At 41.8% G+C, this 16,892-nt stretch overlaps 1 protein-coding gene across 3 annotated transcripts; it reads right to left on the minus strand.

The window, feature by feature from the left end:
- Positions 1-29: 29 nt before the first annotated feature.
- Positions 30-16,742, minus strand: reps1 (RALBP1 associated Eps domain containing 1). 3 transcript variants are annotated; one of them, XM_086018553.1, is made up of 19 exons: positions 15,877-16,742; positions 13,227-13,350; positions 10,909-11,138; positions 10,584-10,746; positions 10,066-10,196; positions 8,177-8,348; positions 8,032-8,095; positions 7,003-7,157; positions 6,533-6,654; positions 6,086-6,166; positions 5,428-5,515; positions 5,063-5,170; positions 4,425-4,485; positions 3,823-4,021; positions 3,548-3,742; positions 2,985-3,074; positions 2,731-2,885; positions 2,537-2,642; positions 30-2,023 (listed from the first exon to the last, which is right to left on the minus strand). In XM_086018553.1, exons 1-19 carry the CDS (start codon positions 16,027-16,029, stop codon positions 1,955-1,957), a joined length of 2,466 nt encoding a protein of 821 aa, XP_085874679.1. In that variant the 5' UTR covers positions 16,030-16,742; the 3' UTR covers positions 30-1,954. The 3 variants fall into 3 exon arrangements, with proteins under 3 accessions (XP_085874679.1, XP_085874678.1, XP_085874680.1); XM_086018552.1 differs by having other exon boundaries at positions 10,584-10,749; positions 15,877-16,741; XM_086018554.1 differs by lacking the exon at positions 6,086-6,166 and having other exon boundaries at positions 10,584-10,749.
- Between the last annotated feature and the right edge of the window lie 150 nt (positions 16,743-16,892).

Raw genomic sequence — 16,892 nt, forward strand, 5'->3', positions numbered from 1 at the left:
CGAGGCCACACAGTCAAGATAGCCACGCACACGTTTTAAAATATTGTGCCGTTTTTATTTTTGTGTAAAAATCACACAGCTGCTAGTCGACTCTGCAGAGATACAGTACATCCATGCAGTTTAAACATCTAGGATCCCACAGCCAAAGAGAGAAGGAATTAAATAGAATATTATTTCGCTGTTAGTCAGCAATTAATGCAAATGTACACAAGTTCAAAAAGGGTGTCATATACACTTTACAACACGCATCTGGAAGCAAATGGCATTCAAAATCCCACCAAAGATTTCGTTTTCATTTCCGACAGTTTGCTTCTGCCTGGATTGCCATTCGGGATTAGGAGTGCTATTTGTCTGGCAAGCGCTAATCCATCCCATGATGGTTTTTGAATAGGGTTTTAAATGGCATCACCTCCAGGTGTGGCCACACTAACACACACACGCACATACATACACACAAACATACAGACCGAGAAAAAAAATAAAACACAAAAAGAAGGCGAGCCTTGTTGCAACAAGGTGGTCAGTCAGTCACCATGGAAACCTAAACTCCAGGCAGGGGGGAGTTAAGAGTAAGGCCTTAGACACAGCAAGAGTAAAAATGAAGAATCAACCGAACAAGAGGCTAATCTGGGATGGCACGAACCTTACTTTTTCCAGGCGACAACTTGAGTGGTCTGAGTGATATTTGTTTTTTTCCTCCTTTTAATACTTCTGACAGACTAGCAGGTTAAAAGAAAGTCCAAACAAGGAAGCCATAAAAGCCATACAAAGGGTTTGATGTTCAAAGTGCAGTTGGATCATTCAGGTTGTGGTGTCTGGTCTCTAGTCTTGTTAATGAATATACAGTATATATTTTTTGTCTAATACGGATTTAGGCTGAAAGTGCAAAACACTGATGTGGAATTGCTTCCCTCTAGGAGCATTTACAGTAGATTGTGTTCTGGAAGATCAGAGATACAAAGACACAGTTGCTACTATTTATACGCTCAAACAGCTGTGGCGGTGTATCGCCCCCGAACTTGCATAGCGCCGACATCATCCGGCAAATGATTGGAAATATCAACTCTGGACCTGTGCCGAAAGGGAAATAACAGGAAACCTTCTCATCCCGAGTCCTTCATAAACGCCACCTCCTGTAGCTGGAATTCACTTAAACGCTCCTTTTACGTTAAAGGAGACTGGAACATAACGCTGCGACCAAAAGGGGCTTTGAAAGAAAAAAGAAAAAACAAAGATGGTGATCCCGATATGATGGAAATAAGTATGAAAAACACACCAAACAGAGGTGAGACAGCAGTGATATCAGTCATTTGGCATAAGCTAACGCACTAACGCTCCTTTCCCAGAGCCCACGTCAAGTCTGAAAATGTTCAATTTTCAATGGCTCTTTAGTGGTAAAAGAAGGTAACATTTGTGATATTTAACAGATTGTGATCATAGTTTGTTTGAAAATACTGAACAGCTGCTTTCAATATTAGTTACTGGAGTTCAATGTGGAACTCCCTTTAGACATTTGGCGAAAGAACTCGACTGTCGATCGGTGCGGTAGACAACACTGGAGCTTCCGTCCAGACGCTTAACAAAAACAGATGTCCCATTCGCGCACGCATTCATTCACCAGCAGTGATCTCGTCAGACAGAACTCGTAGCTGCGGCCAAATGTCCAACACTGCTCCCCCCATGAAGCTGTCGGCCATGGATTCATCTCTCTTCAGAGAAAATTGAAAAGTGCCACATTGAAGAATAACCTACGTCGTCTTCTCGCGCTCTCACGGCCGCACTGTTCTCCCGGCTGGCTCCGCCGTACACCTGATAAGCAAGTGTGGGCACGCTGCGGATGGTAGGGAGGGGAATGGAAGGGGGCTGTGGGGGGGGGGGGGGGGGGGGGGGGGTGACATCCTACCAAGGGCGCAGCCTTGCTTTGGAGAAACTACAACCACCTCATCGGTGTTGATTAAAGATGGGAGAAAGGTCTGAGCTGCTCCAGCTGCACTTCCAAAGATATCCTTTCTTCAAGCAGGTCCTGGGAAAAAGGAGACTTCAATTCGACTTACTCTGAGGAAAAGCGTTAATGGGAAGTTTCCATATTTGCCCTTGTCAATTTTTCAAGATACAAGCTGTCATTTGGCCTATTTTTGATGTTTAATGCCACGCGCGCCCAGTTCGAATTTTACTGTCAAACTCAAAGATTTGCCTTGAAAACGTCTACGTAGCTTAATGCTAACAAGCAATGTAAAAGGCATTTGACGGGGTTAACGAACAGCTTTAAGCGACGGCTATTTGAACACGTATAAGAATATAACAATACCTAGAGGCATATGTTCTTTATCCTCTGCAAAAAGTAATATTAATGGAGCTTACTCAGTGTTTATGAAACTCTTGTCCGTTATTACTGTAGTAACCTCTCATTACACAAACGTACTGTGGTACGCTGGTTCGGAACTACCGTCTTAGGTTGAGAGCCATGCCCTACTTGTTCCCAAGTTATACATTTACACATGACACTACTGTGAGTGCTCACACGTGTGTGATGTACCTTCAGCTGTTGTTGCAGTTCACTATTTAGTCTTGCCAACACAGTGTTTGTTTCCTTGTTTCTTCTGATTGATGCTTGTATTGCCTTTTTGTCCTTACCTACTGACCTGTCAACATATCACACACAAATACACATTCTTGATATACGTGGTGAGCATGATGTATCTCACCATACTTTCGGGAAACCTTCCCAACCTGGGGATTGAGGGCTGAGTAGCCAGAGCAGCCGCTATGATGTTGGACTTCTGTGGGCCGTGCTGCTCATCCTCAGGCCGCAGTTCATCCTCTGACTTCAACCTGCGACGAACAGGCTTGGGAGGAGGAGCCAAAGGGCCGGATGAACCCTTGGTCTGGTGGGACAACCATAAACAAGGAAAACATGAGGTTTTGTCTGTAGCTTCTTGGGGTAATTGTAGACTATCAACAGAAACAAGATGGCGGTGAATTACAGAATTAACAGTGGCGGCAGTTCTTTCATCAGCCTGGCTGTCACTCTTGACTGTTCTCAAGGGCCCGGCTCCTTCTGATGACTTGTCCCCCTGCGATAACACACAAATATGTTCTATGAGTAACTCGAAGTAGACATGTTAACTTTTTAATAGGTTGTGTGTGTGTGTGTGTGTGATATATATGCATACATACATACATACATACATACATATACATAGATATATATACATATACATACACATATATACATACATATAAATATACATACAGTCCATGGAGTTCCTGCCCGACCATCAAGTGTGAAATAAAACAATCTGCTTGTTTCTGAAAATGTTTGTGTGAGCATGCCATCTGCAATTGAAATATTCACACTATATTCAAATACACGCTCAAAGCATATTTCTACACTGGCAATGGCTGTGTTTTATATATCTGTAGTTAAGCATTTGTCTCATGTCGTTTTGATAGGCGCACAACTGTCTTAAATTGCGACAACGTGCACAATATGTCGTCTTTACGCTTACTCAACATCAGTTCAAGCTAGGAGAGATGGCGCGCACACCTGTACAGCGTCGCTGTGCTTGTCGACCTCCGGCAGGCTCGAAGGTTGCTCAGACGCGGCGAAGGCCTGAAAATGACTGAAGTCTGCAAAATTGGGTTGCTGAGGGATCTGCTGTGGGGACGTGGCGGTAAGCGCGGCCCCCGCGCCCGTCGCACCCTCCGCCTCGGCGCGCTGTCCCGTGTGCGGCGCTGATGACTTTGGAGAGGAGATAAACCAAGGTGGGTTCTGTGCTTCTGGGTGGGTGAGTGAAGCGCAGATGTTGCTTTCGGTCTCACCTGTGTAGGGAGAGGTCGGGGAGGCACTGCGGGCGGGAAAGCTATGGCGGCGGGCTGCGGCTGTCCTGTGGATGAGGTCGCGGCGAAGTTGCGGTTCATGTCCAACGATGAGGAGCGGGAGTGTGAAGGGTGAGGCCGGGGTGGAGGGGGAGGCGGCGCCACTACTTTGAGGGCTTCTGGAGATGCACCGGACTGAGACCTGGACACCGAAACTAGAGCAGTCAGAAAATGCAGACGACAACTCCAAAATCAATTAGTGTTTAAATAAAGGGGGGGTCCTCAGTTTACGGTGAAGTTCCACTGATTGAGCGTTGATTGTTTTATATAAATGGCCAACAAGTACATTTCATGCAAATATATGTTTTTTTTAATTATAACTTTACTAGTGCCTTAGCAGAAATTGGTGAAAGAAAGTACCCATTTTTCAAATAACGTACATATTCAGGTTACATCAGTGTCCTAGAAATGGAAGTCTGTCACAAATGAAGGGCCACCACTGTTAATTTTTGCCCCACAAAAAATGTTTGAAATTTTGATACGTTCAATCCATCATTGATGCCTCTGTCGATAAACCCACGCCTTGTTGGATGATAATAAGTCACCTTTGCCGTGCGACTGGCTCCTGGTCAGAGGTGAAGGAGTCAGAACTGCTGTAACCATCACCTGTACGGAGACCCCCCCCCAAAAAAAGGCATGGTTAGCAATGACATTATGACTTTCCATGCTGCACAAGTTGCCAATTTTCATGTCAAGCATGTGATTCATTGTTTTTTAATTGGACAAGAATCCCAATCCCAACCTCACAATCCTAAAACAAAAGTGAGAAATTCTGCAGTGTCACATTATATCCGTTTTAAACATGCCACATTTAAAGCGGAAGTCAACCTCAAAATTTTCTTTACAATAATATGTTGCATGTGCCTCCACTAGTCTAAACACGGCATTTTGATTCTGAGTCACGCAGCAAAATCCAGCCGTTTTTGGCCATCTCAGGGGGCGGCCAATCACGGCTCACCTGTTTTCTTGAGCTGAGCCATGATTGGTCGTTACCTGAGCCCCGAGCAACTGTGATGTCATTTTCAGTTGACAGCAAGTGACAAAATGGCACGTTTCGACTAGTAGGGCTGCACAGAACATACTAATGTCAAGAATATTTTGGGGTTGAATTGTTTTTTTTTTTTTTTTGAATGACTAGATTCCATCATACAATGTCAAATTAACCTGCCAGCTATGTACTGACCTACAGCATTTGCTGGTACAAACTTCATGGTGGCAGCTACCGGTAGTTTGACTTCTTCAGACACTTCTGGTGGTTTGGCCAGGAGTGGACTGGTCGGATGGTTGTGATCTAAAGATATAAAAATAAGGAGTGGAGGCAAACTAGTTTGTAGCAATCATTATACAGGATATACTGTTTTAATTCAAAGACGTATGATCCACTGCGCCTATAATGAATCGATGTGCTGTCAATACATCACATCTTCCCATTAGTTAAACTGAGATGGCAAATCTTGCAGAAATGAAAAGAAACCGGCACGCCCAAGACATTACTTTATTTAATTTGAGATGTATTTTGTGGAGGTCATTTAGCCATGAGTCTCTCACCACTGCCAGTCCTCTTTAGCTCCATCTCCTGCATGTGGATCTTACTGGGGGTCATCCGGATGGGAACGGGGTGGACGATGGCTGTGTCCTGTCGGGCAGAGACGAGAGAGGCGAATTTATGATAGAAGTAAGACCTGCGCTTGTCAACTTATCACATCATCAGATGAGAAGATTAGGTTGTGTCTTTGTTGTCAGGTTGATGCGATACTTATTAGGCAAACAAGAGTGCAGCGCAAAAAATATCCTGTGACTATTACATAAATTACAATGACAAAAAATTATTCAATTATGATGTTTCCAGTTGTTGGTGATCTTAAAAAAAGGCGGTGCTCAAATTTGTCTTTTTTTTTTTTTTTTTTTACCTGACCATGTACATCAAACAAACACACAAACAGAAGTAAATTTTTCACGAAATTAGCTAGCCTTTGCTATTTCTTGCTCATAAAAAAGTGCTCCTATAATTCCCAATATATGCAAATATGAATCTGTAGTGGATGTCACAGTAGCAAAAGAAGGCACGCACATTTGAAAGAACCTCATGCCCAAACAAAGTGACACAGCCAGAGAGACAGACAGAGAAGACAATCCAGATAATTTCAGGATGGGTTAATGTCTGCCCATTAATGGTGAAACCATGCATGCTAAGTGATCGACTTACAGGGTCAGCTGGTGCAATGTTAGAGTCAAATTGGGTCAGAGTTTGTGAGCTGGAGGAGCGCTCGCTAAACGTCTCCCATTGCTGCAAGGAGACAGACGGACAGTGAGAAGACGAAAAACAAGTCAGCAAGGCAGCCAGTGGCAGTGACATCACACATTCATATCATCGGTCTGAGGCACTGCTGTGTCATCGGCAGCCATCCAGAGATGAAGTGAGATCGTCAGCAGGCATGGAAACAAAATCCCGTGACACCACCGAGTTTGGCGACGGAATAAACGGCCTCGCCACAGCCCCAGAACCAAACGAGGATGTGCGTAATCATATTTGCCAACAACTGACATTCAGTGCCATTTACGATGGTTGAACGAGCCTTATCAATGTAGAAAAATGAGACAATATAAAGTACTCGTGGCAGTGATAATGTGCGCTGTGTGAGTGTGCTGGGACCTCATTGCTCTGGTTCATCTCCGGCCAAGCCTGGTTGAGCGAGGGCATGGAGGGAGACTTGTTGGGCGTCACCTCAGCAGGGGAGGCCGAGAAGCCGACATCGGCTGTTGGCTCCGGGACTTCTGCGTATCATAAACGTGTACCATTAAAATGAAAGACAGGCTTGCTAGATGGTAACAAAATGCAACAGGCAACTTTTTTTATTATTATTTTTTTTTATGCAGCTGATCAAAACGACATCACGATTCTATCACTGGAGTCAAATAACAGGTACAGTCACACATAAGAACAATTTAGATTGAATGAACGTGTGTTTTGGGCAAATGAAGATGAAACACGTTTGATGTCAGTATAGGCAATTGTAAAATGTACAATTAATGCGCAGTACAAACTAAACTTTTGAGGTTTAGTGCGGCCCAAGGTCAAGAGACGAAATAGGGGAACAAATGAAACGGTGTGAAGCTGCCAACCTGCTGAGTCATCTAGGTCAATCAGCTTTGGCATTAAGCTCTCGGGCAGCTTCTCGGGGAGGTCGTAGCCGTTCTTCCTGGCTACTACCAAGTGAAATGCGGCGCAGAATTCATCCAGGGTGAGTGCGCCATCTTTGTCGAAGTCCGAAAGCTCCCTGAAGACACAAATACCCGTGGTTAATTCTTGCCTCTCGCAAAAATAATAATCATCATCGTTATTTAAGTAACAAGATTCAAGTTCGTGGTACATGACGTTCTGCTCTTCTGCCACCTTGTGAAGGATTTCATTTGTTAGCCAATTTGACAAACAGGAGTTTTCATGGATTTCACCACAATTGCTAACAGACTTCTCTTTAGTTGTCCAGAGACATAACATTGACGCAACAATGACATCATTTGGTTGACTTCACAGTCGGGGAAAACCACATGGGTGTAATCTGATGATGGAGCCACAATTCCACCAAGCAGGCTTAATTTGCCTCCATTTAATTTGGATAATAAAACCATATTCTGTCTTGCGTCTTCACTTTAGCGAGATGATGATAGCTGCTTAAGTTATATAAACAGAATGTAATTAAAGCAGCAAGTGTAACCCGCTTTGGACATCAAAGACTGTGACAAAGTTAAAGGGCAACACTGGCAAAAAGAATCTGTTCTTTTTAGTTTGTGTACTGTACAAGGCAAGCTTTGCTTGAGAACCACTTCATTCACGTTTTGCAGAAGTGACGATTCCGTTAATAGGTCTACAGAATGCAGAGTGGCCGAGTCCATACTTTCAATGCTAAAACGCAATGGTGCAAATCAGTTAAATTCGGTCACCATGACTTACTCACAAACTGATCTGCAAGTATTTTGTGAGCTAATTTGGAGCCACGGTGAACAGCTTCTTTGTGTCATTCCAGATGTGTATGTTTGAAATGATTAGGAAAAATAATCCACCTGGCTATCCAAGATGTCATTACTCAATCAGGAATAAACAGCACACACAACGTATGATGGCCTACTTGCAGTGAAAAGGCGCTGACTCACCAAATATGTGATAACTCTAAAATAGGCAATTTGGACTTGGTGAAGAACTCTTTTGCTGCCGAACCTGTGTGACACGCAGAAAGAGACAAGAAATGACTGAGCAAGCAGATTCTCACTGAAAGTTTTGTGTTTTCTGTTTTGATACCTGGTATGAAACCAGTCAGGTCGGGCTGAATGGTTTTGAACTGGTTGATATAATACTGTCTCTGTTCGTCCGTGATCTTCCAGGGATCATCGTAGCCACTGGACTGTCGCTGGATTTCATTGGTAGTTGCTGTTGCTGCCGGGGCCATCGTTGTTCGTATCGTTGTGCTTTCCTAGGGAAGACAGACATTTACTCAGATTGGACTTTCTTGGGATGGAAATCACAAGAAATAAAGCTTTTTCTGCCTGTGAAAGTGAAGACGAGTCAGACTTGATTATTGGAAAAAAGATTTCATTATGGACACTAAATTTGGAAGGAAGGAAATGTCTACACATGTCAAACTCCAGTTGATTTCATCAAGGAGAAAGGTGGCTTGCAACACCACCAAATTAAATACAAGATTTAATTGAACTTTGGCCAAAGCTTGTCAAACGAAGGAAGATTAGAGAAACATGCGCCTCATTTTTGAGCGAAAAGCACAGGCAATCTTTTCAGAATTTTATTTGATTCCATAAATCAAGTGACAGTGTCCCCATCCAGAAGAATTTAACTGAAACTGAAGCATGGAATTTCCATTCGCAGTCATATTGCAAACACTAGGTCTAATTTTCTCAATTATCTAAACTAGCGCTCTTAACTCATGTTAAAATCAATTAGAAAAGAAAACACCAGCCAATGCAGGGGTTTTCCTGCATTCAAAATTGCAAGGCGGCCGCCTTGAGCTAATTTTGTGCCCGCCTCCAGCCAGAGCGATTGATTGATATTACTCAACACAGTGCGATTGATACTCCTTCCTCAGCGGCGGCAGCGTATTTTAACTGCAGTTGCAGCGTTCGACACTATGGAGGCGCTATATGAGACCCGGCCAACCCGTGGCTCTATGCCCAGTTTCATGTGACTTAAGCCCTTTTCACTGTGAACTTGCAGCACACCATTGTCAACCCCTTTCATTGTGTATGTGGTAAGGGGCGGCACCACAGAATGGAGCGTTACTGGGCGGCGCTGCACGTACTCTGACGTCTGCCATGACGGCAAATCCCCTCGGGTTGAAACATTCTACTTGACAGCGGTGCCGTCTTGACGTCAGAAAGCGTTTCCAATAGGAGAGGGGCTGGCAAGCGCTTTACCGCTATTCAGGCGGCATGAGGACAATGGAGGAAGCCTTGATAAATAAAGTGCATATACAGTATTAACACTGAAAAATGCATCTTGTCTCCTCTTGATTTTCCTTTTTTTTTTTTAAATGAGCAAAGACTGGGTCTCATGCATGCACTTTGACGCAAATGAGACAGAGGGAAAAAAAGCTGAGTAGTGTTGTCTATCAAGTTCACTTTCAAAATGGGAGGGGGGAAAAAAAAAAAAAAAAATCAGAGCATAACAAAAATATGAAGTTCACAGGACATTTTTGTTGAATGTAATGGCAACCCACTAAAAAAAACAAAACATCAACAACAGCACAAATAGACAGCAAATGCTAGTCTATATTAAATGTGCCCCCGTATGTATAATTTGGCCCTTTGTAGTAACGCTTTAAAAATGGTGGCTCTAGTTTTAATAAATGAATACTTTAAAGTGATAATAGTCATTCTTAATGGAACTCTTAACTTAAAGTATGTTCCCTGTAAAAGAAGTGAGTCAGTTGGATTTACAGAACGCATGCATGGTCAGGATGGTACCATCACTGCCTCAATTTGAGCCAGGAAAAACCCTGCTGATATACTGTATACAATTATCCTACGGAAAAAAAACAATTTGTCATGCTTGCTGTGAGCCAACCCCAAAAAGTGGCATAATATCGGCAATACAGTTATTTGCTTAATGTGATATGACAAGTTATGTTAGTGTAGCATGCACTATACAATCCCAACACCAGCATAATGTTGTCCAACCTGTACGGATGAGGGGTGCGCTCCGGGGACTGTGCTTGCTGGCGGCGTGTCAGCTGTGAAACTGACCCAGCTTTCCTGACCAGGAAGAGGGGGCGAGTGTGATGACCACAATCCATCACCTGCCACAGGAGCTGAAAGACAGAAAGGAATCATCAAAATTGTTGCATGCGATATTTTCCAAACACAGGGGTCTGGAACCCCATACTTAAATTTGGTTCACAGGTATATTCCTATGGTGGCGAGGTAACCTAAGTTAAGTGTGTAACTTGTGCTAACGTGGTCGAAAAAGTTAAACTTGCAGTAAATATTCGCGTGAAAAACACTAAGTTCTTCAAAACAAAACAAGCAAACAGAAAACAGTAAGTACAGCTGTAACTAAGTTGCACTGTTGCACCACATAACGACGTATTCTTACTCCAGGCACTCTGTAACTTGGTGTATGTTGGATCCATCATAAACTGAGGACCCCCGTTAGTGTAGTACATTTCTCACAAACAATCTTATTATGCTTGAATTACCAGTTTGTTGCTCCCGGAACTGCGTCCACACGACTCCGGTCTGTGCCACCACCGGCTGTCTGTCTGCATTTCCGCCACTGTGCTGCCGTTTGTGTTTCCTCCAGGAAGGCGGGGAGGTGGGTGGGGACTGATGAGGGGAGACCACGGGGGATGTTGGTTCTGCCTGCTAAAAGACAAACCATTTCAGAAGATGCATTTCAACATACAGTGTAATCCCCCTTCTTGGTCAAGCCCTCACTTGCTATGATGAAAACGAGTTTGATTGTTCATTTAAGGCAACACAAGCTAAAGTTGTAAATCTAACAATGGAAGATGACATACACACCTGTGTTTCTATGCTAGGTGCTGTAGGCTGAACTGCCTCGTGGACAGGATGGGCGCTAGCTGAGGGGGGGACTTTCTTGTTTTGGTGACCCCTGCCTGGCGGTCTTGGTATTAACGCAGCGGCAGAGGCGGGGTACAACCCCTGACTGTCCGGGTCCTGGTATAGCGCCACGTGTCTCGCCTCCGCCTCATTCTTCCCCACCACAAACCGGGGCAGTGGCAGGTCCTTGACTGCAAAAACAGTACTTAATTCTGAATAGCGTCCAACATCCATCATAATGGAGCATTAAGATTGTTTTGCCATGGGGAAGTGGTGTCTATGCTTTCTTATTAGATTGTGAAATCATTCCAGGATGTTCACATTGCAACATTTCCAGCCAACTGCTTGCTTACATTTTCCATACAGCTTTTTACATCAGACAAACCTATTTAAGGCTAATGACTGCTTCCACTGCCTGTCTGTTTAACATAACACCATTATGGAGTATAATATACATACAGTGTGGTACCTTGACTAGCCAGTGACGCAACTCTGTTTTTTTCTTGAGTGGAAATTAGCACTAAACGGTCACAACAAACTTCAAACCAAGCAGCAGATAGTTAATTTAAAAAAGAAAACGGGGTCAAGTGCCTGCTTCAAGCTGTTCATTGCCATTTCCAGCTGAAGTGCAAACAAAACAAAAAAAAGGTAATTACACGTGTTTTTAACTAAAGTTAAAAAAATCTGCTGGTTTAATGCTAACACACAATGCAAAACAACAAATGGGCTAAGAAAACTAGCATCAATGTTGCAGTAGTTATAATATCCCTTTAAGCAACGGTTGTTTCATCACAAACAGTGGAGTAACTTATGTAGATAGACAATGCAACAATACTCACAGGAATATATTTTTATCCTTTGCTAAAAACGATGAATATTATTGCCAAGCTGCTCGACCGAATAAGAATGAAGTGGACCATCGTAATAAAAAAAATGGTTGACTCTTTGCCGCACGGAAAGCAATTGCACACCGCTCATATATCGATGAATGTTCAAGTTTTGATTCAGCCCTTATTTTGAATCTCACCGCTTTAAAAGACTCTTCAAAGTACTAGACCTGCGTTACGAGCTGTGTTTTTATGTTTACATTATGTTACCCTTTTATGTTTACATTCACTGCACATCTTGAAAAAAATTGTCACTATTCAAATTAAAACCTGTTCAGAAAGCTTAGCTGACTTAAAATGTATTTTTTTTCTTTTAGAGTTTCATACACATTTAAATGTTTTATTTTGTTTAACATGAGGAAAATGTCAGAAATGTGCAAATTAGTATTAATAACGATGTAAAAAAAGAATAGTGCTAAAATCGTGATTGTGACTTTATTTTTAAAAAATCGTGATCTGATATTTTTGCCAGATCGGCCACCCCTACTTCATAACTTGTTTGGAGGGAGAGGCAAATCAAAAAGATAGTCCTTAAATATGTCTGCCTTGCCTGATGTAAAGAAGCCTCCTCGTAAAACGGCATCATCGAAGAGACAGCTGAGAACTTGACAGACAGGTTGTGACACGTCCAAATTACATAACTTAAAATAGAAATTTAACGAGTGTAAATTATTTGGTGAAAGGCCAGCTTGTTCCCCACTGATAGCAAGGTCAGAAACCAATAGTGTCGTTTGCAGGTGAGAGAAGTCACGAGTATCCAACATACGGAGCTCCGTGGGCCCTTCATTTTAGCCTGCACAAACCTTTAAATAACAATGTAAATGTATGGATTACCATTAAATCAAATATGTCAAACAGAGAAATCAGTCATTCTATGCAGAGATGTGAAATCCAGGTCCGGAAAGTAAAAATCTTGCCGTTTGGCTTTAGCCACAGGTGCTTTTACTCAACCAGCAGGTAAACGAGCTCAGTTGATTAGAAGCACCTGTGGCTCAAGCCAAACTGTGGCAGGTCTTTTAATTTCTGGACCTGAATTTGCCATCTCTTTTCTTTCAAACCAGTAACTGAATCGTAATCCATTTTTGTTTGTGCGTTTTTTTGTTCTGTCAATTTAAATATCCTGTTTTTGTTTTGTTTTTTTATAAAAAGATGGACATTTAAAATGTTTTTAATGCAATTGATCAATTAATTGCAAAAATATGACAGATTAATCAATTATTGAAATAATTGTTAGTTGCAGCCCTAAACCCCCATCTTGCATCCTACCACAGAATACTTAAATATTAACAGCAATAAGGACCACAAAAAAGGCTTAGACTTAAACAGCTGCTTCATTGATCATTGTTCAGAAGAGACAGTCCCAAACCAAACTTCATTCCAGTAAAGACTCACCTGAGTTGAGACTTTCCACTCTGAGAGGCAGGCCCGACTGGGCGATGGCAATGAGCTTGAGGGCGATGTAGAACTGGCTCCGTCCAAAGTGACCCAGTCGAGTGGCTCCACACAACTCTGTGATCTGAACACACAAGAGAACGGCACCAAACATTACAAATGTGATGCCAATGTCATACATTACCAATCACACCCATAGCAAACAATTGAAGACGTTGAAGATGACATTTTGTTGCATTATAAGGCTCCTCAAATGTTCAGCCTTGCACGGTTGACTGATCCCTTTTTTTTTTTTTGCCGACAAGAGTTTTTTATGTGTACAAAAAGTCCAAGTCACTTTACTCAGTCTGTTCAAACAACACTTGCTCTGTCTCTCACGGGGCAGCAGTGTTCAGTGTACATTTTCAAGAAAAAGACTACAATGCTGCTTCATTTTGATCTCGCCTCTTTGACCTTGAAAAGGATGCTGAGTCACAAAGTGCAGAGAGCCAAGAAGTCCCAAGAATGAACTGCTTCAACGCGCATGTCAACACGTGCGATGTGACCACAACTTCATTTATTATCATTTGAGGGGAAATAAATCCTGTATGCAATTTTACAATATTTTTACATACACATACAAAAGTAAATATGAAAGCAATATGTAACTAGTAACTGGTGATAATGATTCCATGTTGCCTGGTTTTGTTTTGCTTTTTGCTTCTTTTTAGGATTTCTCTGTTCGCAGTGTGAGCAAGCCTTTTTCAAAACTTAAGATTGGTGAATAGTTTGTAAAAATAATAGACCCACGAGGGGACTGACTAACATTATTGTTTTGTGAAGGGAAAATAAATGAACGCGAGCAAATTTGGACATACATTTCCGCCCGACAATAATTTACATCTTTTGCTTAATTATCAGTTTGATGAATAAATGTCACAAGGCTTTGTTAGCTATGACAACTAGCTTATCATCATTGTAAATACTGTACCTATCCAAGTAGTCAGTTAGAAAAGACGAGATGAGGAGTAGAAAATGAATACAGCTTACCGGTATGTGAAGAGGTTTGAAAACGTGATGATCATTATTCATCAATTCTCTTTGTTATGTATATAATAATAATAATATGTGTCAATGGAAACACTAATTGGTGCATTCAGAAGATTGTATAAACTAGTAACTCCATATAATATTTAGGTTTGGTTGATTAACTTGAATTATTTAGTATAATTAATAATCAGATCTTTCAGTGTACAGTAAAATGCCTGTATATTTGCAGTCCGGAATTCGCAGATATTTTGGGGAATTTATGTCCCGTTATTTACTGAAAATCTCATCTGTTTTCTGTTTTTGTGCTCAAGCCAAAAATAATGACCAAAAACAATATTACCTTGTTGCCAACTGGTGGCATGCTAGTGTTGTTAGGCCTAATTCAATGATTGTGTTATTTCCGTCTGCATTTGAGATGTCCTGCTTTGTTGGTGGTCCTTCAACGCACCTCCAAAGTAGAACAGAAAATACGATTTTGCTTCTCTCCTGGAGCAGTGCATTACATAGCATTACAACGTAAATGTATTCCCTAACATTTTTCATTTTGTATGTATATGTGACAAAAGGTGACTTTCATAGATTTTCATTATTCGTGAGAGACCTCAGTGACAATCCCCAGCGAATAACGGGGGTTTACTGTAACAGAGTACCAAGTTTTGCAGTTATAATGATTGTTCCCGCATGCGTTGCTATTGGCTCTGTATGTGTTGTTGCTCTGTGTGTTAAAGTAGCAGTTGTTTGAAGGTTTATGCTAATTTCCGTTAACCCATTTTTGGCATTTCACATTTGTTAGCATTGAGCAAGTGGACTTTTGTTCAACAAAATTACATAATATGGTTTAACACTTTGATGTTTAACAACATACAGTGTTTGTTTTATGAGGCAGTAACAAAGTAAATTTGAAATGGGAGTGGTGTACTGAAAGCAAGCACATTTTGACTTATTGTGTGTACTGTGCCATTGAGAAAGAAAATATATGTCTATTGTCTAAAGTGTGGGAGTTGTAAAAATATATATTTTTCAATGTTTTACATGTCTCTAGCAAGGGTTTTCATATAGTATACTAAAACAGGGTTCACTGCAACTGATCAAATAGATTAATTGTCCAAACTAAAATAAAATAATAATAAAATACAAGACGTTGCAAAAGGTCCATCTCCAAATAGATATGTGTAGTTTTTACGTCCTTAAATAAAATATGATTGTTTGTGGAGAGGGAAACATTTATACAGGGAAGGGGGCGAGGGGAAAATAAGTACAGTATTGAAAAATTTTGAGAAGAAATAGTGAGCAGTGGTTAAGAGTCCACTTGATGGATTATATGCTTTTGTGCCACTCCACCTTAATCCGAAACGTCTCAAGTGTGCACCACAAAGCATGTTTGGAGATCGGCTGAGCACAGAAGCTAACGTTAGCCAGAAGAAGGTGTGTCTCGCAATGCGCAGCGATGCTAACTATCAATGCTAAGTTGCTAACCCTAGCTTTTACTGACAGCTCAGTTCTTGACACCCGCTCAAGTTTATTGATCATCCAAAATATCGCTTTGCGCTCAGATTTACTGGTGGTAGAAAATAATTTTAAAAAAGCATAAAAAGTGAGGACTTTAACACAGCTAGCTTACCTGTATGACAACTTCGCTAGGTAGCTGGGCCGCCCGAAAAAGGTCAAGAACTCTCCCATAAGAAGCTACTTTTTTGGTGTTGTCCGTGTCGCAGTAAACGAACAAATCCGAGTAATATTTCTGCTCGACATCACTCAACGTTAGACTTTCCATCGTACTACAAATGCCACCTTAAAAGAAGACTAACGGGCTGTCGATTAGACCCCGAGCCAGTAGCTGGGGCAGGATCCGAAAATGGGCGACACTTCAGGATCACAACTTAGCTAGCTTTGGAGCTAGCGTTAAGATTAGCAATAATTATGTTCTCAAGTCGCAATGACAAGCTGGTACCCTGCGCGCCCCTCCTTCTACTGTCACTAATTACTTGTTGTTGTTCGGGATAAACGATCACCATTTAACGATGAACGGCGAATGCTTTAATGCAGTTATTCACTTAGTTAACTTGTTGGGCCAGCCAAGCAAGGGGAGCCAACAGCTGGCTAGCGGCTACCTTCAATCTAACTCGGCGGAACTAGTAACGGCGAGCTAAGCATGCGAGTTCGACCCAAAATATGTCACGTCAAAAGACGCCGTCTTTCGTCCACTACAAGAAAAGGGGTTCGTGCGTTTCGTCAAAGTTCAAATCCTCAGCGGGCCCGTTCGAAGTAAAGTTTCGGGCTCTTTGGGTTCCTTCCTCTAGTGACCATAGCCGCCATTCCTACTAGCGTTGTCCGTCGATTGAGTTAGCTGAGCTCAGCACATCCGGGATGATCCTTCAAAATAAAACGTCACTTATGCAGTGCAGTGCAACGCAGCTATAAATGATATTATGCACAGAAAATCACTTTACAAATTATGTCAATCTGATATTATAATTTGGCCATTTAGTGAATTATAAAATACACCAGTGGGGAATCGACACACTGACACATTTAATGAGATAGATGCATAAACCCCAAAAATATATAAGGGGAAAATGTTACATTATTGCAACAAATGCTGCAAGACTATTCATAATAGAGATTGTCTTTTTGAAT

The sequence above is a fragment of the Filicampus tigris genome, chromosome 20 (assembly GCF_054856515.1).
Source record: "Filicampus tigris isolate MCC_2025a chromosome 20, RoL_Ftig_1.0, whole genome shotgun sequence".
Lineage (NCBI taxonomy): Eukaryota > Metazoa > Chordata > Actinopteri > Syngnathiformes > Syngnathidae > Filicampus > Filicampus tigris.